Source organism: Taudactylus pleione, unplaced genomic scaffold (genome assembly GCF_031769625.1).
Source record: "Taudactylus pleione unplaced genomic scaffold, aTauple2 ptg000039l, whole genome shotgun sequence".
NCBI lineage: Eukaryota > Metazoa > Chordata > Amphibia > Anura > Myobatrachidae > Taudactylus > Taudactylus pleione.
In genome coordinates, this window is record NW_028284441.1 from 7,476,921 (window position 1) to 7,503,684 (window position 26,764).

Here is a 26,764-nt window from a genome sequence, read left to right on the forward strand (position 1 = left end):
GAAGGCAACTAACACCGCCTGGCCAGCCATTGGGATGCAACAACTACTGCTCCCCACCGTGGACCATTACCCACCTACCGGTAGGTAAGCGTGTCCCCAATATCTGTGCGGGATGCCGCCAACTGCAAGATATCCAGGCTACAACAACATTGCCACACCCCAGTTGCCACAAGTCTGTTCGACCATAGGTCGAGCAGGGGGACATGCAGGAGTGAGGACCGCACGCCAAAGGAGCCCCCTAAAAGGATCCACCCACCCCCCAACCGTGGGCTATACCGAGACTATCACCACCATCCAATATATTTGAACCCACCAACGGAACAACCTAGGGAAGCATTGTGTCTACCCAATAAATAGGTTTGGATCCCACACCATTTGTAAGTATTTCTTTCATTTTTTGCTAACACCCACATACACATCACCACATCTTCCTCCCGCACCCCTCCCCCCCTCCATCCACCACCCCCCACCCACGACTTTATCCCTTCCTACACAGGAGCGCAAGATGGAATTGTCCTTGGGCCCTCCCTCCCACCCACCCAATGGGCTACTGCCAGCAGAGTCACAGTACTTGTTTACACAGTGGGTTACAGCCCAAGGAGTCACAGTGCACAATCTTATTCACATTAAACCATAAAGTAGTGTCTCTTATTTATGTTACGACACACAGTAGTGCCCCTTTTACACAATGCCCACAGTAGTCCCACTTTTACACAATGTGACCCTTATACTCAAAGCCCACAGTAGTAGTGCCCCTTATACAATGCCCACACCAATAGTGTCCCTTACACAATTCCCCCAGCAGTGGTGTCCCTTACACAATGCCCCAGTAGTGGTGTCCCCTATGCAATGCCCGCAGTAGTAATGCCCCCTGTAGTAATGCCCACAGTGGTATGCCTCCATTAGTAGTGCCCCCAGTAGTAATGCCCCATTAATAGTGCCTCCATTAGTAGTCCCCCAGTGGTAATGCCCCCTATAGTAGTGCCCCCAGTAGTGTGTCCCTCGTAGTATGCCCCCAGTAGTTGTCCCCAAGTAGTTGTACCCCCATTAGAAGTACCCTGAGTAACTTTTGGCAATTAATATGGTTATGTCCTTTGGTACATTCCTTTTGGCAAGGGGTATTCAGCGTTATTGTTTCCACGGGTATACCTCAGGATATTGTTATCCCTACGGCATGCATTCTGGCTGTGATAGATGCAGACACAATCGACAAACATGCAATATGTTACACTACTAATCTCTGTACGCTTGCCAAAGTATGCATAGCTAGGGATTGGATGGCGACCACTGGGCCAAACCTGGAAACTTGATTATCTTTGGTTGGGGCGGTTGCCGCACATGAAAAGTATGTTTGTACCGCTAGACACAATGCAAGAGTATCATGATACTTGGGAAAGATGGCTTGATTCTCCACATAGTCGTTCAAGGATGGTAGTGCCCAGCCTGTTCACTGTTTAGTTCCAAGGAATTATGTTAAAACAATATATTAATATTGTTGTGCAAAATGTTATTACCATGTATATATGTGTCAAAATAACATATTTGATGTTTGACATTCATGCGGAGGAAGGAATATAGTGTACATGATATTCGGATGATGCGAAGAGAAACCACACACATATTTCTTGTTTTTTGTATTATTTTTTATTGGATTGTTAACAATGTTTATATAATGTCAATTTATTGTATATTCAAAAATGTAATAAAAAATTATTGGATTAAAAAAAAGAAGTACCCCGAGTAGTAGTGCCCCCCGAGGTATGCCCCCATTAGTAGTACCCCCAGTAGTATGCCCCAAGTAGTAGTGCCCCCAGTAGTATGCCCTGAGTAGTTGTGCACTGAGTAGTTGTGCCCCCATTAGAACTGCCCCATGTAGTTGTGCCCCAGTAGTATGACCTCAGTAGTGTGTCCCTAGTAGTATGTCCCCATTAGATGTGCCCCCAGTAGTGCCCCCTTACACACACGCGCAAAGAAAAAGAAAAAAAAAAAAACTTACCTGAATCCCCGCTCCGTCCACTCTTCTCTGCACTATGGGAGAGATGTCATGGACGTCTCTCCCATCACCCGCAGCGGCAGGAGCCGGAGCTCATGAGTGAGCTCCAGCCAGCTCCCTCAGTGCACGCAGCAGCCAATGAGAGTCTGTGTGACTCTCATTGGTTGCTATAACAAATACACAGCTGTCACTGGCGGTGGTTAGTTACTGTAGGGACTCTCGTGAGAGGATCCGACATCAGGAGGCTGCCGTTCAGCCTAGAAGTGGGATCGGAGCCAGGCGGGGAACACCCGAACAGCGTTTGGGTGGACTCGGATCCCTGATGTTCGGAAAGGTTCGGATTCCACAGAATCCGAACCGCTCATCCCTAATACCTATGGATTCCAACTGTAGAAGGGGACATGATGGGCTTCAGGGATACATAGGCGTGTATATGAGATAGTGAGTGTGAATGTGTGTGTGCGCATGTATGTTTTAATAAACTTGTACTGTCATGGTGTGTTTTCTGTGTTTATTTATATATTTCTTTTGCTGTGGAACTACAGGTACCAGCGGGCCCGTAATGTCCTGCATGTTGGTACTTGTGGCTCTCCAAGTACCAGCATGCGGGGGAGGCTTGTTGGGACCTGTAGTTCACTGCAAAAGATAATATTTTTAACTCTTTCAAACACACCACACTTTACATAATCAACCCAGCACCCACCGCTCCTAGGCCTGGGGTGTCCTGGAGAGAGGGATCCCTTTATTGGGGGGTCCCCTGCTCCCCAGGGATCCCCGGTCTGGGCTGACTAGCAGTCAGGGATAATGCTTTGTCTGGGGGACCCGGTGAAAGGGTTCCCCTGGCTGTGGCATTAGCCCCCCGCTACAAAAAGTTTGGTGCTGGTTATGGAAATTACATGGGACACCTACGCTTTTTGACCAGTGTATTTCCAGAATCAGGACAGGATCAGAGCCCAGTGCTGGTTGTGCTAAATACAGGGGACCCTCTACGTAGTTTGTCCCCTGTATTTTGGCAATCAGGGATGGTTCTGAATAGCCCGGTGCTGGTTGTGCTTAATACAGGGGGCCCCTATGTCATTTGTCCCCTGTATTTAGGACAACTAGTACTGGGTCTCCAAAGCCCGGTGCTGGTTGTTCTTTTGTGGAGGGGGTCGCACGTTTTTTTTTTTATTGTTACACAGGTTTTAATTTTTTCAAACACAGAAGCACAGATGGATCTCACTGATCCGTCCGTGCTTCTGTGTTTATTTTTTGACACACAGATACATGCATCACGGATCTCCCTGATCCATCCGTGCTTCTGTTTGTTCGATTTAGTCAAAATCAAACGCTAAATACAAATGAATTATACGAATGATATCGAATGAATACACCATTGAACAACATGAATGACAGCAACTGGGCAGCTTTGTAAATTCAGTAACCTGTTCGAAAAATGAAACAAATGAATACGGACGATGTCAATCTCGGATGACATCGAATAGAATTCGCCAGCTTAGTAAATTTACCCCAAAGTTCCTGCAGCAATATTCTACTGCAGACAAGTGCAGGGAGCCAGTTAGGGGTCCCCTCAGCAATTCTAAGTCACAGGCAGGTGCAACATGGTTCGGCTTGAAAAAGGCCAAAACATGTTGCTGCTTCCTGCTTTATGACCCACTGTATTCTGAATCCAGAGACCACAGGTCATTACAGGTTTTTGTACTGATAAGTTACTATTTTTATTGTTCATGTCTATATTATGTCTTTTATTGGTTATGAATAAATATTATTTTAAGGGCTGAAAAAAAAATAGATTTTGTTACCCCAATAGGACATGGCAGTGCAGTTTTTCTGTTTATTGTATGTATGGTGGGGCGGACAATGCTATATCAGATCTGGGTATAAACTGTTTAAGTGCTTTTATTTCAATATTGTAAAATTCACATGAAGCTCCAACTGTATTCTACTGTACTTCCCTTTTCATTCCAGCTTTTCTCCTAAAATACTGCCCTCTTGAAACTCATATATGACACATTTTTACAATACGTTTATAGGTGTGTACTGTATGCAAATCATTTTCATCTATTACTTGGAGTGTGGTTCGAAATTCTGTTCAGTCAAATTGCAACATGGAGGCACAAAACATGTCCTATAAAAAATATAGCACAAGATTTCATTTCCACCAGCTGTAACCCGATGAACAATGACATTTCCTTCTGCAGAAGGCTCTGCGTTCCTCTACAAGGCAAGGAAAGCCCATTAACATGCGCACTCTCCACCCATTTATTCAAATAATCTTGCTCCTTTGACAGTTGTTCTCTGCATAATGAAGCATACTACTTGTGCACCTATTCAATACTTCACTCCCCTAAAGGTGCCTACACAATTGGCGATGTGCTCACGATCCGACATTGTGTCCAATTTCCCCTTGAACTCTCACCGGCAGCTCCCCGGCAGTCATAGGCACGATTTGGTGTTAAAAACTGTCCAATGTGACAAACGATCTATCGTGCCTCCTAACTATTCCAGTGCATCGTGACTGAGATTGTCAGATCTGCCCCTACACCATGGCAGATCTGAAGATGCGATGTACAACCTGCGAGGACGTGCATTGGCATCGTGAATGGACACGACTTGGGCATATTTTACATGATTTGTCGTCACGATGCGTCGGAATCGGGCAAATCATGTAAAATATCGCCAAGTGTGTAGGCACCTTGCCTCCTTTCTGCCTAACTTACAGAAAGGAGGACATTCATATAATAAAGAGAGGTGTTTGTGGAAAACAATCCAAAAATGTATTTTCAAAGAGCAGCTATTTTCAAGGGTAACCAGATCTCCCAAAACAAACAACATATAAACTATATGACTAATAATAATAATAATAATAATAATAATATTAATATAACATCATGAAAAATGTGGCCACCTTGCTCCATAAGCTCATGTACTCTGGGGAAATCTAGGTACACCAATTGGTCTCCACTATAAACATTAGGGGTCTATTTACTAAGCCTTGGATGGAGATAAAGTGAACAAAGATAAAGTATCAGCCAATCAGCTCCTAAGCCTCTGTAAGAGGCTGTGTTTGCAAAATGACAGTTAGGAGCTGGTTGGTTGGTACTTTTTCTCCATCGACTATCTCCATCCAAGGCTTAGTAAATAGTCCCCTTAGTCTTAATCTATAATCACAATTCTATAAGGTCTGTCCAGTCTCCAACATACATGTACAGTGAGAGCCACTGTAAGTTTTGACTGCCCACCCAATTGCTCCCACTGTCACTGTAACAGGACAGACCTAGAATTGGAGGAGAACCCTCCGGGAACTGTATGGAGGGCAGGATGCAGTGGAGGGGGGTATAGGGGGCCATACAGAGCAGCAGAGTGGGGTGGAGCAGAACAGAGCAGTGGGGTGGGGCAGGGAGCTAACTGAGGTTGGCCAGTGTATGCCAGGTCCCTTCACTAGTATATAAAAGGGTGGTCATGTGTGTGATGTTCTATATTTCATTCTAATTCCCCACCAGGCCAGAGCAGGTAGACCACTGCTTCCCCTCAGGGGCATTAGACTGCGTCTCATATGAGTAATACTATCCCAACATCAGTTGTAAGATTGGGGGGCTGGCGAAAACATGGTCAAACATTGAGGTGCGTAGTGTGATCAGATTTCTGCGTGTACAGGGTACATCAGCAACTAAAATTAATCGCCAACTTGTTGAGGTGTACGGTGATAACATCATGTCACAGAATCAGGTTTGGGTTTGGTGCACTGTCTTTGATAACAGCAGGAGAGACGTTCAAGTCGGCCAAGCACGTCCATCGCAGATGACAATTTGTGCCGCATTGAAGATCTGATTCAGGAGGACAGATGTATTCGAGTTAGTGATATTACTGATGAACTGCACATCTCAGTGGGTACTGTGCACAACATCGTTCATGAGCAACTGGGGTACAGGAAAAAGTGTTCACGCTGGGTAACGAAGTAACTCACAAAAGCAATAGGAAGGGAATGTCTCTCATTCACATGATGCGGTACCATGAAGAGGGAGTGCAGTGAGGCGCGTATCTATAATGGGTGTAGGGTGTGCGCAGAAGAGCAGACCGGCCCGCACCGCACACCCAGCACTCATTATCTAAAACTTACGTCGCCGAGGTCCCATGTCGGGTGTCTCAGTGTTGCTGAAAACGCCGGAAATGGGCATCGCGGCCATTTTTCCAGCATTTTGCAAATGCGCAGTGAGGAAATCGCTGGGAAAATGGCAGCCACGCCATTTCACCAGCGATCTGCTCATGCACAGTAGGATCTCGGTACACTCTGATGCTGCGGTGGCCGGCCAGCCATGTTAGTCGGCTGCCGGACGCCGGGGATAGAAGAGGGGGCCCCGGACGGAAAATGCACACAGGCCCCCTCCTTTCTTAAGACGCCCGAGTGCAGTTCCTGCAGTGTATTGTTACAGGCAATGAAACGTGGGTGCATCATATAACACTGGAGATGAAGCAAGCATCCATTACATGAAAACACGCAACATCCCCACTTTCAAAGAAATTCAAACCAACTCCATCAGCAAAGAAGGTCACGGCGACCGTGTTTTGGGACCACAAAGGCATGCTTCATATTGATTTCCTCACTAAGGGAGATTCTGTGAATGCTGACCGCTTTTGTGACACATTGAGCAGGTTGCGGGGAGAAATTAATAAAAAAAGACCTACTGTAGGTGGCGTCATATTGCTGCACGATAACGCCAGGCCACACTCAGCCAACCACACACGTGAGTTGTTATGGATCTACCATTCGGAGGTACTAGACCATCCTTCCTACAGCCCTGACCTGGCACTGAGCGATTTCCCTCTCTTTGGACAATTGCAGAAGCACCCGGGTGGAAGGGGATTCGCAACCGATGGTGAAGTTCAGTAAGCCGTCATGTCCTGGCTTCAGGCACTTGACACTGATTCCTTCTATGCTGGGATAGATGCCTTGGCGTACCGCTGGAAAAAATGCTTAGACATATATGGGGACTATGTGGAAAAATAATCTGTACCAAAGCCATACTTTTAATGGTATATGTACGAGTGGAATAAAATTGGGAAAGCAGAAGGAACCTGACCCTCACACCGTGTCTAACCATTTATCTGTCCTTTTTGAACCTCTTTGGTTCTTGCTGCCAGCTCATTTATAGCAGTGTTTATGTATTTTCCCCCAATTGTTTTTCCATGAAGTATAAATAATAATCACAGGAGACAGGGGCTGCAATATTGCATACATGATTAGATGTGTCATTTATTTATTATTTATTGTCTATTATTTGTTTCTAATACATGATCCTGAATCGCTGACATTTATGGTTGAGAGAAAGACGCCCGCTCTGAATCTGGGCGTTTTTTTTTTTTTTTTGTGCAGCCTCTTGGACGCTCGCATAGCTGTGAGTTACCACCCACAGCTTATGCGATTGTCCATGATTATGGTTGCGATGGTCAAGACCATCGCGACCATCGGGCTTGCGACGAGACCCTTGCAGTAGGGTCTCGTTGCCGCAAGCCCTGGAGTCATTTTGGCTCTATCAGAGCCAAAATCACTCCCACTGACATCACTAGTGATGTCAGTGGGGCCGGCCCCAGACGGTAGGCGTTCCCATGGGAACGCCTCCGTCTGGGCAGCCACGCCCCAGCACACCCACCAAAGGGGGCGTGCTGTCAATCACCATCGACAGCATGCCCCCTTTGGTGCGAGACCCATAACGACGGCTTGGCCTTCGCTATGCGGGTCTCGCGCATGCGCACGATGGAGCTCCCTCCATCGTGCGCATGCGCACTAGGGCACCATCGACCCACTTGCGAGCGCTCAGCGCTCGCGAGCGGGTCTGAATCAGGCCCAGAGTTAAAACAAACTCCCTCTCATATAAGAAAAGTATATCGAGAATATATAATAATTCCCAATTTTTTTTAAAGAAGGATCGGATTAAAAGTTATGTCTTAATTATGTTCATTTTCTGATAACTATATGGTATTTATGGGTGTTTATTGATGGGTAACTCTGTCATATTTTCACACTCAGAGTCAAAATAATGCCCAATCTCTTTAAAGAGAGAACCGATTAAAAGTTATATCGTAATGATGTATATTTCCTGATATGAATTAAATCAATTAATTTATTATAAAATAGTGCGCCACAAAGGAATCACTTGCTGCACATTGGCCGAGGCCAATGTAAGGCTTTTTCTGAATAAAATTTACGCAATGAGAGGTCTTGTTACCTTATTTATTGAACCACCCTCGTAGATAAGAACGGATTAATTTTACTAAGGCACTCAATAGTTCAATATTTCAATTACTTTCATTCCAGTGGAATATTTGGACTGATGAAAGCTATAATTGTATGCACTTCATATACAAGCTACTGTAACAGGGCAAAGGACCAAGCAATAGTAATACTGGCCAGTCACCATGGTTGACCCTTTACTACATTTTGCACAAGTCATTTGTTTAGCATAAAAAACTTTAGATACTCCGGCAATGGACCTAAATGTTGCTAGGGATGACCTGCAATATAAACGCAATATAGCCTGAGAGCTCGAATCGTGTATGGGCTAAGCACCTTGGTTCTCACTTGTAAGTCCTTTGAAACATTACACTTCTCAACTAAGATGTTTCCCAGTACTGGTCCCAAAATAGCGGTAATGTTATATTTGATAGCATACTGCACTTTTACCGCTTTGTGTAAGGTGAATTTTTCTCAGTGTAATGTGAGTACAGCAAAATGACACTTAGGAGATGGTACTCAGATGACATACTGAGTACACACTGTGGTTCCAGACGCAGAACTGGCACAGGAGTATGACACTAGGATAATGTACTCGGATGACGTACTGAGTACACACACTGTGGTTCCAGACGCAGAACCGGCACAGGAGTATGACACTAGGATAATGTACTCGGATGACGTACTGAGTACACACACTGTGGTTCCAGACGCAGAACTGGCACAGGAGTATGACACTAGGAGAATGTACTCGGATGACGTACTGAGTACACACACTGTGGTTCCAGACGCAGAACTGGCACAGGAGTATGACACTAGGATAATGTACTCGGATGACGTACTGAGTACACACACTGTGGTTCCAGACGCAGAACTGGCACAGGAGTATGACACTAGGATAATGTACTCGGATGACGTACTGAGTACACACACTGTGGTTCCAGACGCAGAACTGGCACAGGAGTATGACACTAGGAGAATGTACTCGGATGACATACTGGAGTGCACAAACTGTGGTTCCAGACACAGAACTGGCACAGGAGTATGACACTAGGAGAATGTACTTGGATGATGTACGTAGTACACACACTGTGGTTCCAGACGCAGAACTGGAACAGGAGTTTGACACTTAGGAGATAGTACTCGAATGACGTACTGAGTGAGTACACACACTGTGGGTAAACACTAGAAATAGATCACTAGCAGAAAGGAGCTTGGAACCTGGAACGCTGCAACAGCAAGTATTTACTGGAAGTAACGATGTTGTACAGGCAACTTCCTGTTCTCCAGAGCCCTGACACTATCCTCCTGCTACCTGCTGACACTATCCTCCTACTATCCTCCTGCTACCTTAGGGTATTTAGCACTTCTTATACAGATTCAGACTCCGCTATACACAGATATACAAGTTTCACATATCAAATGAATCAGTGCAGCCTCCTGTACTAGTATGTCTCATTATGCAGAATGATGAGTTATCTGCAGTAACAACATACATTTTATGGCATGATCCAATATTCATCCTAACACACACAAAGTTACATTATGGATGTTTGACATATTGTGCCTCACACAGATTCCTAGTGACTGAAAGTGTGTTTAGGTGACAGCTATACTATACTTTAAACTCACAAAGCATTAAGGGCTCAGACAGTCCAGCACTATAACAAATCAGTGAGGTTCTCCTTAGCACTAGGACATTGCAGCATTGTGACATGTCAGTGAGGTTCTCCTTAGCCCTGGGACATTGCAGCACTATAACAAATCAGTGAGGTTCTCCTTAGCACTGGGACATTGCAGCATTGTGACATGTCAGTGTGGTTCTCCTTAGCCCTGGGACATTGCAGCATTGTGACATGTCAGTGAGGTTCTCCTTAGCCCTGGGACATTGCAGCATTGTGGCATGTCAGTAAGGTTCTCCTTAGCATTGGGACATTGCAGCATTGTGACATGTCAGTGTAGTTCTCCTTAGCCCTGGGACATTGCAGCATTGTGACATGTCAGTGAGGTTCTCGTTAGCCCTGGGACATTGCAGCATTGTGACATGTCAGTGAGGTTCTCCTTAGCCCTGGGACATTGCAGCATTGTGACATGTCAGTGAGGTTCTCCTTAGCCCTGGGACATTGCAGCATTGTGACATGTCAGTGAGGTTCTCCTTAGCCCTGGGACATTGCAGCACTATAACAAATCAGTGAGGTTCTCCTTAGCACTGGGACATTGCAGCATTGTGACATGTCAGTGAGGTTCTCCTTAGCCCTGGGACATTGCAGCATTGTGGCATGTCAGTGAGGTTCTCCTTAGCATTGGGACATTGCAGCATTGTGACATGTCAGTGTCGTTCTCCTTAGACCTGGGACATTGCAGCATTGTGACATGTCAGTGAGGTTCTCGTTAGCCCTGGGACATTGCAGCATTGTGACATGTCAGTGAGGTTCTCCTTAGCCCTGGGACATTGCAGCATTGTGACATGTCAGTGAGGTTCTCCTTAGCACTGGGACATTGCAGCATTGTGACATGTCAGTGAGGTTCTCCTTAGCCCTGGGACATTGCAGCATTGTGACATGTCAGTGAGGTTCTCCTTAGCCCTGGGACATTGCAGCACTATAACAAATCAGTGAGGTTCTCCTTAGCACTGGGACATTGCAGCATTGTGACATGTCAGTGTGGTTCTCCTTAGCCCTGGGACATTGCAGCATTGTGACATGTCAGTGAGGTTCTCCTTAGCCCTGGGACATTGCAGCATTGTGGCATGTCAGTAAGGTTCTCCTTAGCATTGGGACATTGCAGCATTGTGACATGTCAGTGAGGTTCTCCTTAGCACTGGGACATTGCAGCATTGTGACATGTCAGTGAGGTTCTCCTTAGCACTGGGACATTGCAGCCATAGGCGAAACTAGACATTTGGTAATGGATGGTCCCAGTTCCAACTCATTGTCAGAACATATGTCACCTTTGAAGTTTGCCACTGTAATTGTGATAATTATTTAGACAGCAAAAATATAACCTTATCCCTATTAGTGTTCACGCCACACCAGGGGTAGGGCAGGTCACGAGGTGCAGACAAGGCATTGCTCTTGAAAAAGGGGCATGGCCAACTGGGAGGGGCATGTCCTCGTGACACGTCCCCAATTTGTCACTTTTGAGGGTAGGGAAACTGAGGTAGAGTTACAGGAAGGGTGAAGGCAGAGACACTGAGGTGAAGTTACAGGGATGGTGAGAGCAGGAACACTGAGGGGGAGTTACAGGGTGGTTGAGGGCAGAGACACTATTGGAGGAGTTACAGAGACAGAGGGAAGGGACACTGAGGTGTACTTACAGGGAGGGTGAAGGTAGGGACAATGTGGGGGAGTTACAGGGAGGGTGAGGGAAGGGACACTGAGGCAGAGTTACAGGGAGGGTGAGGGAAAGGACACTGAGGGGTACTTACAGGGAGGTGTGGGAAGGTACACTGAGGGGTACTTACAGGGAGGGTGAAGGAAGGGACATTGTGGGGTAATTACAGGGAGGGTGACAACAGGGAGTTTGTGGGGTAGTTACAGGGTGGGTGAGGGAAGGAACACTGAAGTTACAGGGATGGTGAGAGCACTATCATTTCCCAGCCAAGGCAAAAAGTTAAGTGCAACATTTACACATACCTGCCCAAATGCAAGCTAATACTGGGTACGCACTGGCCAACATATGGGCCGTTCAATTGCACGGCTGATATATAGGGTGTGCATTGGCCAGTTTGTACCAACGATATGTCTGTGAAAGACATCAACCTGCAATAGACACTGAATCAGGCCCAACATGAGTAAAATAAATAACAAATTAATTAATACATAACTAATTGAAAACAGATACAGCACAAATATATATAAATCTAATTGCGGCGTGTATTCATAACCAGAAGTGCCAACGGGTTGGGTACGGAACGCCGGCGTTCAGGATCCTGACAGTCAGAATCCCGACGCTGGCATCCTGACTAGGTTACCATCCCGAAGGCTCGAGGAAAGTATACCTAACCTAGCCCCTTACCCAACCCCTAACCCTCCCTCCTCGGTGTCTAAACCTAACCTCCCCCCTAGTGCCTAAACCTAACCCTCCCTCCCTGGTGTCTAAACCTAACCCTCCCCCCTTCATGCCTAATTCTAACCCTCCCCCTAGTGCCTAACCCTAAACTCTAACCCTCCCTCCTCTGTGCTAACCCAAACCTAACTCCCAGTGCCTAAACCTACCTCCCTTCCCGGTGTCTAAACCTAACCCTCCCCCCTTCGTTCCTAACTGTAACACTCCCCCTAGTGCTTAAAACCTAAACCCTAACCCTCCCTCCTTTGTGCTAAACCAAACCTAACTCCCAGTGCCTAAACCTACCCCCCTCCCCGGTGTCTAAACCAGACCCTCCCCCCTTAGTGCCTAATTCTAAAGCTCCCCTAAGTGCCTAACTCTAATCCTAAAGCTGGGTACACACTACACAATATTTGAATGATTTGGCCGATTCCGACACATTGGAATGATATAAATCTTCAAAACGTATAGTGTGTACCCACTATCCCGATCCCGATGCGCGCTCCCACTGGTCGACCATTGCATCCTCAGATCTTTTGTACATGCAGAAAGATCTGAGGATGTTGCTAGCGATGCCATGTTGTCGAATGCAGCATGGCCCCCGCTACCCCCCCACCTCCTTGCCGTCGCTCTGAAGCTGCTGGCTTTGCAAGTGTGTATGCACTTGCCGATGCCGGCACCCCCGGCGGGTCCGTAGCTAACGAGGTCGGTGCACTCTAGACATTGTCTAGTGTGTACTGGCCTTAACCCTCCCCCCAACCCAGCTACTCACCTTCGGGATTCCGGCGGTTGGGATGCCTGCACTGGTATTCAGATAAATGTCGGGATTATAGCAACGGCATTCTGACCGCTGGAATCCCTGCTGTCGAGATATCGAACATAACACTATTAAACAATACCTGTATTCAACAATTAATGACACTGTGGCATCACATTATAGCAAATATCCAAACCCAAATGTACAAGCAATACAGTACATGTATACTGTATATTGAACAAAACAAACATAAAAATACTGTAAATTCTTAAACTATTAGGCTAAAAAATAATGTCTGAAGGAATTAGGCTAAAAAATACCATTTAAGTTTGAAATAACACTAATTGGACCAATAAGTAAATAAATAAATAATATATAATATATATTTATTGGTCCAATTGGTGTTATTTCAAACTGAATGGTATTTCTTCTTGAGGACCACCAAACATTAATATTTCAGACAATGTACATTTTTTAGATATATATTCTAAATAGCCTCCCCCACTCTCTCTCCTTTTCTTCAGGTACAAAAATGGACTCACATGTTAGCATGACTGGCCCTGAGCCCTCTCTCTCCGTCAGCTACAGGAAGCTTTAACATCAGCTCCACCCTCCTGCTCCTTGTGCCAGTGCACACAGCTCCTCACAGACACAACAGGACACGCGCGCAGCATGATGTCATCACGTCACGCTGAGCACATTACCAGTTACCATCATCTGAATGCTCATTGAAAGGGAAGGAACAGGACGGGAGACGGAGCTTGATACTGGGCAGCTGCAGGGTGGTCCTAGTCCTCTCGGTCCGGGGCGGGCATGTAAATCCGTTCCTGACCGGGTAGACAGTAATTAGAATTAATTAGTGGCGATCTCCCTAATGGGTGGTCCGGTGCATCCCCGGACCACCCCTTAGTTTCGCCTATGATTGCAGCATTGTGAGATGTCAGTGAGGTTCTCCTTAGCCCTGGGACATTGCAGCATTGTGACATGTCAGTGAGGTTCTCCTTAGCCCTGGGACATTGCAGCATTGTGACATGTCAGTGAGGTTCTCCTTAGCACTGGGATGGGTTGGGCACGGGATGCCGGTGCTCGGGATCCCATTGGTCAAAATCCTGATGCTGGCATCCTGACAGGGTTAGGCAGGACTGCCAAGATAAATACTGCCCCGGTACAGCCACTTCCCGGGGCCCCCCTGGAGCATGTTAGGGGCAGGGCTGCATCTCTTTGGGGGCGTGTCTATATCATCAGCATGAGGGCATGGTAGTGTCTACATACATCCCCTTCACTGAGAGGACCCTGATATCATCAGCCAGTGTCCAGCGTCATTCCCTACCATCCAAGTGGGCAGAGAGGGGGAATATAACCATGTGGCGAGCGCAGCGAGCCACCAAGCCCAAAAGCGGGTTTGGGTCCTGGGAGTTGTGGGTGAGAGGAAGGGCTCCACCCACGGCCACTACAGGTTTTGGGCCTTTCAGCTTGGTAACAGGCTCATTAGGGCTTCCAGCTGAAGATGGTCAACATATGCTTAGTTTGTTTAGGGCTGAGTGTCTCACCTGGGTGAGCAGACAGTGAGTCTGCTCAGAGACCCTGGGAAACCTAGCTGTGAGGACTGTGCTGTGCTTTTGTTGCTGGTGAGGGTGTTAGGCCCTGCCAGGTTCTTGTAGTGAGGGAAATCACTTGTGAAGTTAGAGCCCAGACAGAGCTAGGATTTATGTTTATGTTTTCTTTATGTAACTTCTGACATTGTACAATAAAGACTGGCACCGACCAGCTTGTACTCGCATCTAGACTGGTGTACTGATTCCCGGCTGCTGTGTGTGTAAGAAAGGAGTCCTTCTACCCCAGGAGAGGGACCCCTAACCCGACTGAAGATCACAATATATATATATATATATATATATTATATAAAAACAAATATACACTACTGGTGATGGATGCATTTTTATAAATTATATAGAATTTATAGATATTTTGGGACTTTCAGCAGCAAGTAGTTGCAGCACCATAGTATCATTATAGATTCATAGACATCCAACTCATAGACTTACTGCAGTCAGTGGTGCTCGGCTCTTCCCTTCCCTCTCAGACTTCTCACCCAGACACCCACTGTATCTGCTGCTCTCTGCTCAGTCAGTCTGCTGTGCCACACAAACAAGGCACCCAGACTGCCTTTCTGTAAACCCGGCCCCTCCCAATCTCCGCCCCTCTCTCCCAGTCCCTGCCCACCGCTCGCCACGGAGCCTGGAAGTGGTGCCTGGTGCCCGGCTGTGCCTGCTGTGAGACTGAGCCTCGCTAGATGATGATGTCATCATATCGAGAGACCATTAGCTCTGCAGCGGCGTGGCTGCAATGCAACAAGTGTCACCTTACCTGACACACAACCCTCCCCTCTTCCCCACATGAACTACTGTCCGCCGGGGAGTGCATAATAATAATAAAAGAGTAGGTTGGGAAAATAAGAAAAAACGCAAATCGGTGGTTTGCTGTGGGCGGCCCAGGCCCCCTGACATGTCCGGGCCCGGGTAATCTGTACCCGTCCCCCCCCCCCCTCTCGGCGCCCCTGGGGTTAGGATACAGACACCTGTCGGTGGTATCCTAACCCTTCTGCTACCCTAACTCTTCCTGGTGACTAAACCTAACCTCCCCCTCCTCGCACCCTAAACCTAACCTTCCTCTCCCCGTACCCTAAACCGAATCATACCCACTAGTCCCTAACCCTCCCTCTAGTGCCTAACCCTAACCTTCCCCCGAGACAGTCCAGCATTATAGCAGGTCAGTGAAGATTTCCTTAGCCCTGGGACAGTCCAGCATTGTAACATGTCGGTAATGGTTTCTTTAGCACTGACATAACCCGGCCTACACTGTATCGTGTTCATTCTAGCACCCTGCACCTGTCACAGCCCGTGCAGTTCCTCTTTTCTGCCTGTGGTGTCACTCTCTGCTCTTGTGCTTTTAGCTGATACAACAAACTGCTGAGATACAGACCAGAGAGTGTTAGAAGAACCAGAGAAGAGAGCGACACCCCAGGTCGGAAAGAGGAACTGCACGGGTAATGACAGTTGCAGGGTGCTAGAATGAACACCACTGTATATAAGAGCTGGACCCATTTGCAAAAAAAAGGATGGAAGATGCAGTTGCAGCAGGGGAATGGAAGGCATAGGTATGTTATTTTGACAAGTTCGTTTAAACAAAATGAAAAAAAAGAGTTTAGAGGTACCTTAATGTAGTTCCCAATTTTCACACTTACATCTTGTCTTTGAGGTCTTATTTTACCAGCCCGCTTAGCAGGGACATTTCTAGAGAGGAGGGGGCCCGTGTGCAGTCTCCGTCATGGGCCCCCTCCTCTCCATCCGGAGGCCGGCAGCGCGCTGAGCCCAGAGTCTATAGCGCATGCGCAGATCACCAGGAAAAAAGCCTGTGGTGGCCATTTTCCCTGTACTGCGCATGCGCAAACGATGGGAAAATGGTTGCGGCAGCCACTTTCCAGCCGTTTTTTACAGCGCAAACACCAGCGCTGATGTGGGACTCCAGAGAGGTAAGTATAATATGGATGCAGTGTGTGCGGTGCCCCTCACCCATTATAAATGCGCCTCTATCGCTTAGCTATGTTACAGGCTGCCTTTGATGCGATTTAATTTCTATACGCTTGTGTTTTTGCTCTCTTCTTCAATGTCATATTGTTTGTCTTTCTTTGTTTATACCCTGTTCAAAAATCAATAACCATTCTATTTTAGAAAAAAATAAAATAAAAACAGTAGCCTTAGCCTGATGTCATTTGTTTCTAGTGAATTGATAGGCTGCATTTTCAAGAATATTGGTCCAGCCCATAAAATGTCTGCCTCCATTGTGAGTCACAGATGGCTAGAATTTAAAATGCTTTTATTTAATATAAGTATCTAAGTAGGATGAGGATTGCTCTTGATCTTATTTTAACTCCCCCTCTCCCTTTTCTTCCTAATGCCAGTGGCACCCACATGCACATTAGATAAATTTGATATTACATATAAAGAAGGGCATGGTGCTATAGAGAATAGAAATGAAATAATAACAACTGTTTTGCTTCCTGTGAGATTAGGGGCAGGTTTAGAGGGCAGGGGGCTCCTGTGCAGTCTCTGACCGGTTCCCTTCTCGCTCAATTACAGTGTAGGCTGTCACTGTGCCAGAGTCTACTGTGCATGCACTGGTCTCCAGGAACATGGCGTCTACTACTCAAATCTTCGGGAAAATGGTAGCCACGCCATTTTGCAGGTGATTTCTGCAGCAGAAGTAAATACAATGTATGGGTGTAGGGTGTGCAGTATGGGCCCCCTGGACCCAGGGGCCCGTATGCACTGCCCTCCCTGCACCCATTATAGATACGCCCGTTTCACATTACAATTTTAGTTGCCACACAATATCAAAACATCTACTTGCCAATACAGATACCTGTAACCCATACAAATAATATCAAAGGATCCATAGTAAAACCAAACTGTCACTGTACATTCCCCTCTGGGCACGTTGTTCATCCTATCACACAATGGGATTGTACTGTGTTTGCATGTGACATTCAGGTCAGCTTTTATGCAGGTTATAGATACAGAATCCAGCATAAGGATCTGAATTGCAGATTTTCTCATTCTCATCTGAATGTGACACATTGTAGCAATGCCCATTATTTTGTAACTAAACACATGTATCTGTAAATAATATATCAGAGCTTTTCATCTCTCTAAAGATGACTTAATATATGCTCTAGTTACATGAAAACATCATTAAACAGTAACTCAATGAATACAAAATATCCCAGTGCAGACATGACATTTTCACAGGGTGTGCTTTGATCAAAAATGAAGGTAATTCAATACAAACGCTGCCTTCGATTGCGCATAATAAAGGAAAATAGTTTTGAATATTACTGATAACACAGACACAATCTGAATACTAACTAATAAGGGTCGCTAAATTACCTATTTGCTTATTTTATTTTACATATTTATATTCTACATGGCCAAAAGGAGGTGGACACCTGGACATAGGAACCATATGTGCTTGTTGAACATATCAATCCACGTCCAGGGGCAGTAATATGTAATTGGACCCCCCTTAGCTGCTATAACAGCCACCATGCTTCTGCTAATACTTTGGATTAGTTTTTGGCTCATGGCTGCAGGGATTCTCATACATTCAGCCACAGGAGCATTAGTGAGGCCCGGCACTAATGTTAGGTAATAAGGCCGTCGGAATAACAATTAATCTCAGTAGATGGAGTCAGGGCCTTCCCCAAACAGATTCCACAGTTGGAAGAACGCAGGGCCTGATTCAGCATGGATCGCAAGTCTGCAATCGCACGCACCCGCTCGCTGCAAAATTATGCAAATGAATGTGAACAAAGTACTATACCAAGCTGCCCACCACTGTATAAAGCTGCCCACTTCCCATTACATACATCCGCAAGTCAGCAAAAACATCGGTAACATCAGATCCATACGCACAGTGGTTGAGCTGATCCTGACTCACAACCTGCAAAACTTCCTGTAATGGCGTTCAAATGCCTAGGCGCGCCTGCTTGCCTTCGACCAACCCCAAACGGCACTTCGTGTCAATCATTTCTCAATGGCTCTGCGTATCCGCTGCATATGCTTTAGAGGTCGCAGCGGCTGGTTCGTGTATGCGCAGAACGCAAACATTGACCGGGTGCGTGCATCTGTAGACTTGCGATCCAAGCTGAGTCAGGCCCACGATTCACTAGAACAGTGGTTCTCAAATCCAGTCCTCAGGGCACACTAATGGTGCCCATACATGAACAATCACAAAAACTAAAACTATTCAATGATTCTGCGCTTTATTTTCCTGATTCACCAATACAGTAATAAGATAGTTTTCAGTTATTTACAGATCATATTCAGGAAATAGCAGATCTGACAATTGTAAAAGACTCATCATTTTACTAATCGGCTGATTGTTACCATACACTAGCAATCTTTAGTCCCGACAGGTCGATGAAATCCAACATATTGGACAACCTGATTTATCCATTCCAATCACTCTTTGGTCAGAATCGGTGATTGGAGTACCCCATACATTGTTGATTTTTTTTTTTTCCCCCAAATAATCTGCACAACGGGGAATTGGAGCTATTCATAGCAAATATATGGGCGCCATAGCAGTGCATGTTTTCGGGGTCTCCTCACACAATCACAAGTGAAATAATTAGACCCATCTGTGGATCTTTAATGTGTCAAGGCCCCCATACACCAGCAATCGATTGTGGCAATTCTGCAATTTACAATCAATTGTGTATAAAAATCTGCAATGTATGGGCTTCACAGATCACAGATTGCAACCAAAAAGTGATTGGAATTGTTATATCAGATTGTCCAACATGTTGGATGTCACAGGTGGATTGGGGCTGTAGATTGCTAGTGTATGGACATGATCAGCAGATTTGCACACCGTTACCAGTAAAATGATGGGCCTTTCAAGATTGGCAGATCTGTGTTTGCTGCAATCGATCTGCAAATCACTGAAAAAGATCTGTAGTGTATGGGCGCAGATTGCTAGATTGGGAATTCCTAACATCGGGCAATAAATCTTCAAATTGTTCAATTGTGCTTTTCAGATTGCTGATGTATGGGGGCCTTCAGTCAGTAATGAACCCACCTGTGCAAATTAAAATGTGAATTAGATAATGCATATAGACAGACGGTATAATGGTTGGCATTACTACATCACAGCACTGAGGTCGTGGGTTTGATTCCCACTACTGCCCTAACTGTGTGGAGTTTGTATATTCTCCCTGTGCTTGCGTGGGTTTCCTCTGGGTGCTCTAGTTTCCTCCCAAACTCCAAAAATATACTGGTAGGTTAACTGGCTCCCAACAAAAATTGTAAGCTCCATTGGGGCTTACAATTTGAATAATGTGAATTTGCCAAATATTCTCTGTAAAGCGCTGCGGAATGGATGCGTCCTTGTCTGATTGTGTCACAATGACATGACCATGCCCTTGCTATAGTCAGCCTATGTTTAGCCACTAGCTTCAGGCTTAAGGAGACACAAGATACGCAGTAATGTACATATGCATACGCATTTTTGGTGTACGTTCATGGTATGGAAATTAGTGTTGGGAAAAAAAACAGACAAGCAGTATATCCACACTACAGCATCCATGGTTATAGGCCTCTGAGGGTCTCATCATTGCAGTTACACAGAAGATGACATTTTAGGTCAGGGATAGTCATGAGTCCTGGATAGTCTGTGATGACTCATAACTTGCTTAAAATAACCTCCCTCATTGTGACTGGGCACTGCCAAGAAGAGAGCCTCACACTACACCCCTATTACTCATATAGTGACTGGCTGCACTAAATATAACCCCAGATATCAATACCACGGGACTAGGCAACTAGTTGTTGTCCAGGTGCTATGCTGCTACTATTTATTACTTAGCCTTTATTAATAGAACGCCTACATACAGTAGTACAGAGCATATTCAATCATCTGCATCAGTCCTTGTGCATTGGAGCTCACAGTCTAGGAGGTATATTTACTAAGCAATGGATTTTCAAAACCATCGACATTTGCAGATTTTACCTGCCAGATTTAAAGGGCAATTATATTTAATGTAAAACCCGCCTGATTTTGTATTTTCTATTACTTCGCTTTTGAATATAGCAGACACAATTTGCAAAAATCGTATGTTTTGAAAATCTACTGCTTAGTAAATATTAGGGATGGACATCATAAACTGATGGTCAGCAATCATCGATATTCCCGATTTGATGGAAGTACTTTTTGCTTCTGATGCCCACCTGATGGCTGGCTGGCTGAATTCAGCTGTTAATACCCAGAAATGGTGTCCGCAGAGCAGCTTCTGTGCGCATATGCAAAGCTCCAGCTGCTTCTGTGCACAATATAGCCATCAATGGTTATACTATCATATGGTTATGATGTGATGGCTGTCAGCCATTGCATTGCATATTTTGAGGTCGGAAGCCCGGTAACCATTCAATGCCAGACTTACGATGTCCATCACTTGTTCTCCATCTCATGAAGAAAAACACTGGGCGGGATGCAGCAACCTGAGAAATGCAGTCAAATCCCCAAAATGTGGGTCTGACCACATTTCTCATATGCACCAAGTCCCGAAGGCTTGGTTGCGGTGGGTAACGTCATCTTCCTGATGATGTTACCCATAGAAGACTATGGCCCTCATTCAGAGTCGATCGCTAGATACAAGCGGTCGCTCTGAATGAGGGCGGCCGCTTGTGGTGTGAAGTGCGGCCTCCTGGTCACTAGCTAAGCTGTGGGTTACCACCCACAGCTCTAGCAAGCGAACAGGTTGATGGTCGTGATGGTCAGGACCATCGCGACCATCAGCGCTTGCGACGAGACCCTAAGGTTGGGTCTCGGCAAGCGCAAGCCCCAGGGAGCTTCCTGCTCTGATCGAACAGGAAGCTCCCCACTGAAATCATTGCTGATGTCAGTGGGGCCGCCCCCAAACGGCAAGTGTCCGTCGGGAATGCCTCAGTTTGGCTGGCCACCCCCCCCCTGCCCGCCTCCCAAACAGGGCGAGCTGTCAATCACCATCGAAAGCTCGCCCCCTTTGTTGCGAGACCCGTAGCGATGGAACGCCCGTCGCTAGCAGGGTCTCGTGCATGCGCACGTCGGAGCCGGCTCCGATGTGCGCATGCCCAGTGGGCAAACATTGACCCGGTTGCGAGCGCTCAGCGCTTGCGACCGGGTCTGAATAAGGCCCAATGAGCTTCTTTCCGCCGAGTGCTGCAAGAGGGATCCAATCGAGGGGCGTATTTATAATGGGTGCACATAGGCCCCTGGGTCCAGGGGGGGCCCGCACCGCACACCCTGCACCTATATTATACTTACCTCTCCGAAGTCCCACGGCGGCTCCAGTGTCTGCGCCTGTAAAAAATGGCTGGAAAATGGCCACCACGGCAATTTTCCCGTTGTTTGCGCATGCGCAGTACAGGGAAAATGGCCGCCGCAGACTTTTTCCTGTTGACCTGCATTTGCGCTATAGACTGTGGGCACACTCTAGTGCCCAGAGTCTATAAGTGCGGCGCTGGCCGCGCACTGCTCAGTGTGCAGCTGGCCGCCGGACGGAGAGGAGGGGGTCCATGACGGAGACTGCACACAGCCCCCCTCCTCTCTAGAAATGCCCCTGATCCCATCGGATCCTTCCCAGCACCCCTGCGGCGAGCACGTCCATCTGCGTATGCGCAGAAGGGCTCTAGAGGTGCTTCTGGATCAAAGACCCTCCATTGCAAAGGGCTGCTCTTACCAAGAGTGCGGTCCTTTGTGGTGATCGTCATGCATACTGGCGTTACCAACACCGGCATGCATGCAAAGACCGGCGGGATGCATCACATCTCAAGTGCGATGCATCATTCATCCCACCCACTAAGTTTAACTTAGTCAGAAGCCAAATAACCAACCAGTATGTTAGGAACACCTGAAGAAAACCCTCATATACACAGGAGGAACATACAAACTCAACACAGAGTGCTATGGTCAAGAGTGTAACAAGTTTTTTCCATTAAAAAAGGTTTTGGTACTCACAAAAACTCACAGCTGGCGTGCAGAAGGACCTGTGGCCAGGTAAGTGTCTCCCCACGCTACAAAGTAGCTGGAAGGGAGGAGTCAGTTCCCTGGGAAAAGGAACAAACCCTGGGAACTTATATTAAACAGCTCAATGTGAACCGCAGTGTAGGGAACAAGGTGATAGAAGTCCCAGTTGGGTGTGTTAGTACATACCGGCGATGGCAGCGGAACAACATCCAAATCTAGCCTAGTTATAAAGGTGTGCACACACTAGACGATATTGTACATGACTCACCTGATTTCGAAGCATCGGAACGACAAATAGTGTAAAATATGTCCAAATCGTGAGGGTTCACTCACGATCACGATGAGCGTACCCGCTAGTCATACGTCGTATCTTCAGATCTTGCCTACAGCAGGCAAGATCTGCCAATCTCGTACACGATGCACTGGAAATAGATCGTTGGTCAGATTGGACACTTTTAAGCACCATATCGTGTCCTGTAGAGCCGGGAAGCTGCCGGGGAGAGTTTAAAGGAAATAGCTCACGACATCACATCGTGAGCACATCGTCTAGTGTGTAGGCACCTTAAGAATTAAAATTATACAAAACAATAAACAGCTGGCATTAGGTAAGATGGCGTTCCACTATACAATTTTCTGTCAGATATCTGGCTGGTTGGAATGAAAACCTGGTAATGGCAATCGTCCATTTGCTCACAAACACTGGAAAATAGCCAAAAATGGTCGTTCAGACAAATTGGTTAAAACACACAAATTTAACCAATTTTAACATTTTTTTTTCTCTTTTTTTCAGTGTTTAAAACCATATGATCGACTGTTATTTGCTCCCATACATTACCAGGTTTTCATTCCAACCAGCCAGATTGGACAGATATCTGACAGAAAATTGTATAGTGTATGCCCAGCTTTATGGAGAATATTGTTGGATATCGTTACAATAAAAAGCATAATAGGGTAGTTGCTATGGGGCCCAGAGCTGTGGGCCCCCTCCTTTCATGAAATAGCCCCATGTACTATGTGGGTTTTCACCATTATTGTACGTGGGATTTCATAAATGTCTAGTTATGCTCAAAGCACTGTGAGTCACTGACACTAACGACTGTGCCACCAAGTGCCAGCGTACCTGGTCAGTGCAGAAGGTGAAATGATATGCTGGGACTGGGACTTGCAGTTCAATAACAACTTTAGTAGGAGTGAGAGCCTTAGGTTGCCTAAATCAGAGATGCAACATTAAGCTAGTCCATTGGGTCACTGTAACCTCCCCAAAATTCCCCATCTCCAGTTTGGGATTACTGAACTACACAGATAGATAAATACATTGAGAACTTTCCTGCACAGCACGGAGTGTGTACGACGCTGACCTACCCAGGGACATGTCAATCTTCTTACTGCCCGGCTCCTGTAACTCTGTGTCCGCCTTTTCCTCATCCATGGCCTCTGTCACTAGTACTCCGGGGAAGCTCTGCGGCTGGAGACCGAGCACCATCCGCCCTCTCCTGGCTGGCGTGTCAGGCGCATGTCCCGGGTCACAGCCATCTATGGAGGCTTCCATATAGGGACATGGACCGGGGAGAGCACTGACAGATCACCGGCCTCTGAGCTTTTAGGAGACATAATGCACCGATCACTGATAACTACAGCTGAGAAAGTCAGATTTAACGTACACCTTACTGATGTAATTTATTTTTACACACTCTCAGTATACTATAAAATGCCCGCTAGATGGCGCAATAAAGATCTCAATCAGAAAACAAGCGTTTGTTTGGGGTCCGACAACTCTGGAACTCATGTAGTTGTCGAGGCGAACTACAAGAGTCAGGATGTATTGTCACACTCTGGAATCTGGATCTTGGATTCTTCTGTCATTCTGGAAAATCTCAAGCCAGTTTTGTAGGAAACAATGTCTTCAGAGTTCAGACAACATGGGATAATGAGAGTATAGTGTTCCCCTTTTCAGACAACTTACTTTAAATTACATCCATACTTACCTGCAAACTAGTGATAGACATCAAATCGTTCACCACTGATGGTCTCCATCGATGGCAAGAAACCATAGATGATTTGAATAGTTGGTTAGCAGCACATGATAAGTATAAAGAGGGCGTTGCTATGTGATGTGCGAGTGGAGGAGGAAGCCTGTTCCCCAAGTTACCATCAGAACTTAAACATCTATGGCAAAACATTGATTACTGGAACAAACCATCAATGGCCCTGATTCAGCTTGGATCGCAATGGGCGATCGGGTACATCATACACACGCAACGGGCCGATTGTTGCGTTCTGCGCATGCGTATGGATCGCAGTGCACGAGCCGGACACTGCGACTACATAGACCCATCGCAGACTGATTGACAGGAAGTGCCATTTGTGGGTGGTGACGGGGGTGGTCAGCGAAACACAGGCGTGCCAGTGTGTTTGAATGCCGTTGCATGGGCGTACATAAATTATCCACTGTGATGCCCTATGCAGACTGAGGACACATAGCGTGTCCAGAGATTGTGCAAGTGTGCGTGAGGCTTCTATGGTACTCGATTGTACCGATGTTTTCGCAGTCTTGCTAAATATTACGGATGTGTGTAAGGTAGTGCTTCGGCGACATAGAGATCGCAATGAATTAGCATACTATCGCAGTTGGACTGCATGAGTAATTGCTATTGCAATCGCAGTTGCGATCGGTAGTGAATCAGGTCCAATGTTTCATAAGCATCGTTGGTTGACGTCCATCCCTTCACCAAATATGTTGTCTACACAAAAGTACATTAAAACATAACTCCATCCATAGCTTGCCTTAGATAAGATAAAATATTTACCACCACGCACCAGCCCCACTGATATGCTATGTCACTCTATAGCATCGGTGGGCAATGCCTTAGGGCTGCATCCTCTAATGCTGGGCACACACTGACAGATGCATTGGCCGATCAATTCATCGGCCAATATATCTGCTGCCCGTCGGCCAGTGTGTACCTGCGATATGTTGGTGAACGTCGGCGTTCACTGACATATCGCATTGGTTGTGCTGCACAACCGAAGGACAGATATGTCTGCAGACTTATCTGTCCACCAGCAGGTGTGTACGGGTGGTCTGCAGACCTCCCGTATACACACAGCGGCAGCCGTGAGGAGGGGGGCGGGACACGCCCCCGACCCGGCCGCTGGGACCCGAGGGCACTAGCAGATGATGGCCATTCAGTGTGTATGAAGAACCATCATCTGCAGATATATCTGTCAGGTGTGTACCCACCTGAAGCCTAGCCTCCAGCTCCTTCTCGCTTTGGTACTTATTCAGATTAAGATATATACATAATTTGTCAAATTGCATTTTTTATTTTTAATGCAAAATCATTGCTTTTCGCAATGTGCATGTTTTTCAGTCATATGATTGCCGTGTGACTGTATACACCTAGGGGTAAATTTACTAAGATTCAAGATAGGTCGAGATGACCATCTCGGGTGATTTATTCATTTTTTTCCTCCTTGCTAAAGGCAAAATTCGGGTGAGTTAGAGAGAGATTTCTCTCATCAACACTCGTAAAACTCGGGTGAGATAGCAATCTCGAATCAAATCACCATCGGGCCAAATCGGAAGTACTTTTCACCTAAAATATGCATCTCTCAATTTACCCCGATTTAGAATCGGGGTGACAAGCTCGGGTGAGATAGGAGCAAACTCTCTGTCAAAATCACTTTTCAATCTCTAAACCCCCTGAGCTGCCAGATGGTCAGAAACATACAAAAAAAGGTGAGTATTGGTTCTTTTTTAACAGGTACATCCATAGGATACTTTACGTTGAGAAGGGGATGTGAACATCTGGCAGCAGGTGAGTATGTGTGAGTGTGTATTGTTGAATTCGTCAATAAACCTTTTAATATATTCCTTCCTATAAACCTCTAAGATTCACCTGCCTAGAACCTCTAAGACAAAACCCTGCCTAAAACCTCTAAACAGAACGCTAATTGCGTACGCAGTTTAACCGCAAATAAAGACAGGAGTGGAATCTGTGTTTCCAACGCACAAGTATTATTCAGGTAAAAGTACAGTCAGTTACACGCAATCTATACATACACAAGTTAGGCGTAAAAGGAAATGATACAGACCCAAGTACGGTTATACATATGCTGCGCCTCTGGACCCAGAGATAGACTTCTGACTAGATATCCTCAGTTCACCCAA

At 46.2% G+C, this 26,764-nt stretch overlaps 1 protein-coding gene across 3 annotated transcripts in view; it reads right to left on the reverse strand.

Moving 5' to 3' along the window:
• The window catches only part of LOC148538589 (UAP56-interacting factor-like), a 53,198-nt gene extending 29,068 nt beyond the window's left edge, over nucleotides 1-24,130 (reverse strand). The window contains exon 1 of one of the 3 annotated variants that reach the window (XM_088453031.1): nucleotides 23,956-24,130. In XM_088453031.1, coding sequence (XP_088309157.1) covers nucleotides 23,956-24,076 — 121 coding nt within the window. In that variant the 5' untranslated portion in view covers nucleotides 24,077-24,130. The remainder of the gene's footprint in view (nucleotides 1-23,955) is intronic. The other 2 variants (XM_088453026.1, XM_088453018.1) reach the window with 2 other exon arrangements.
• Between the last annotated feature and the right edge of the window lie 2,634 nt (nucleotides 24,131-26,764).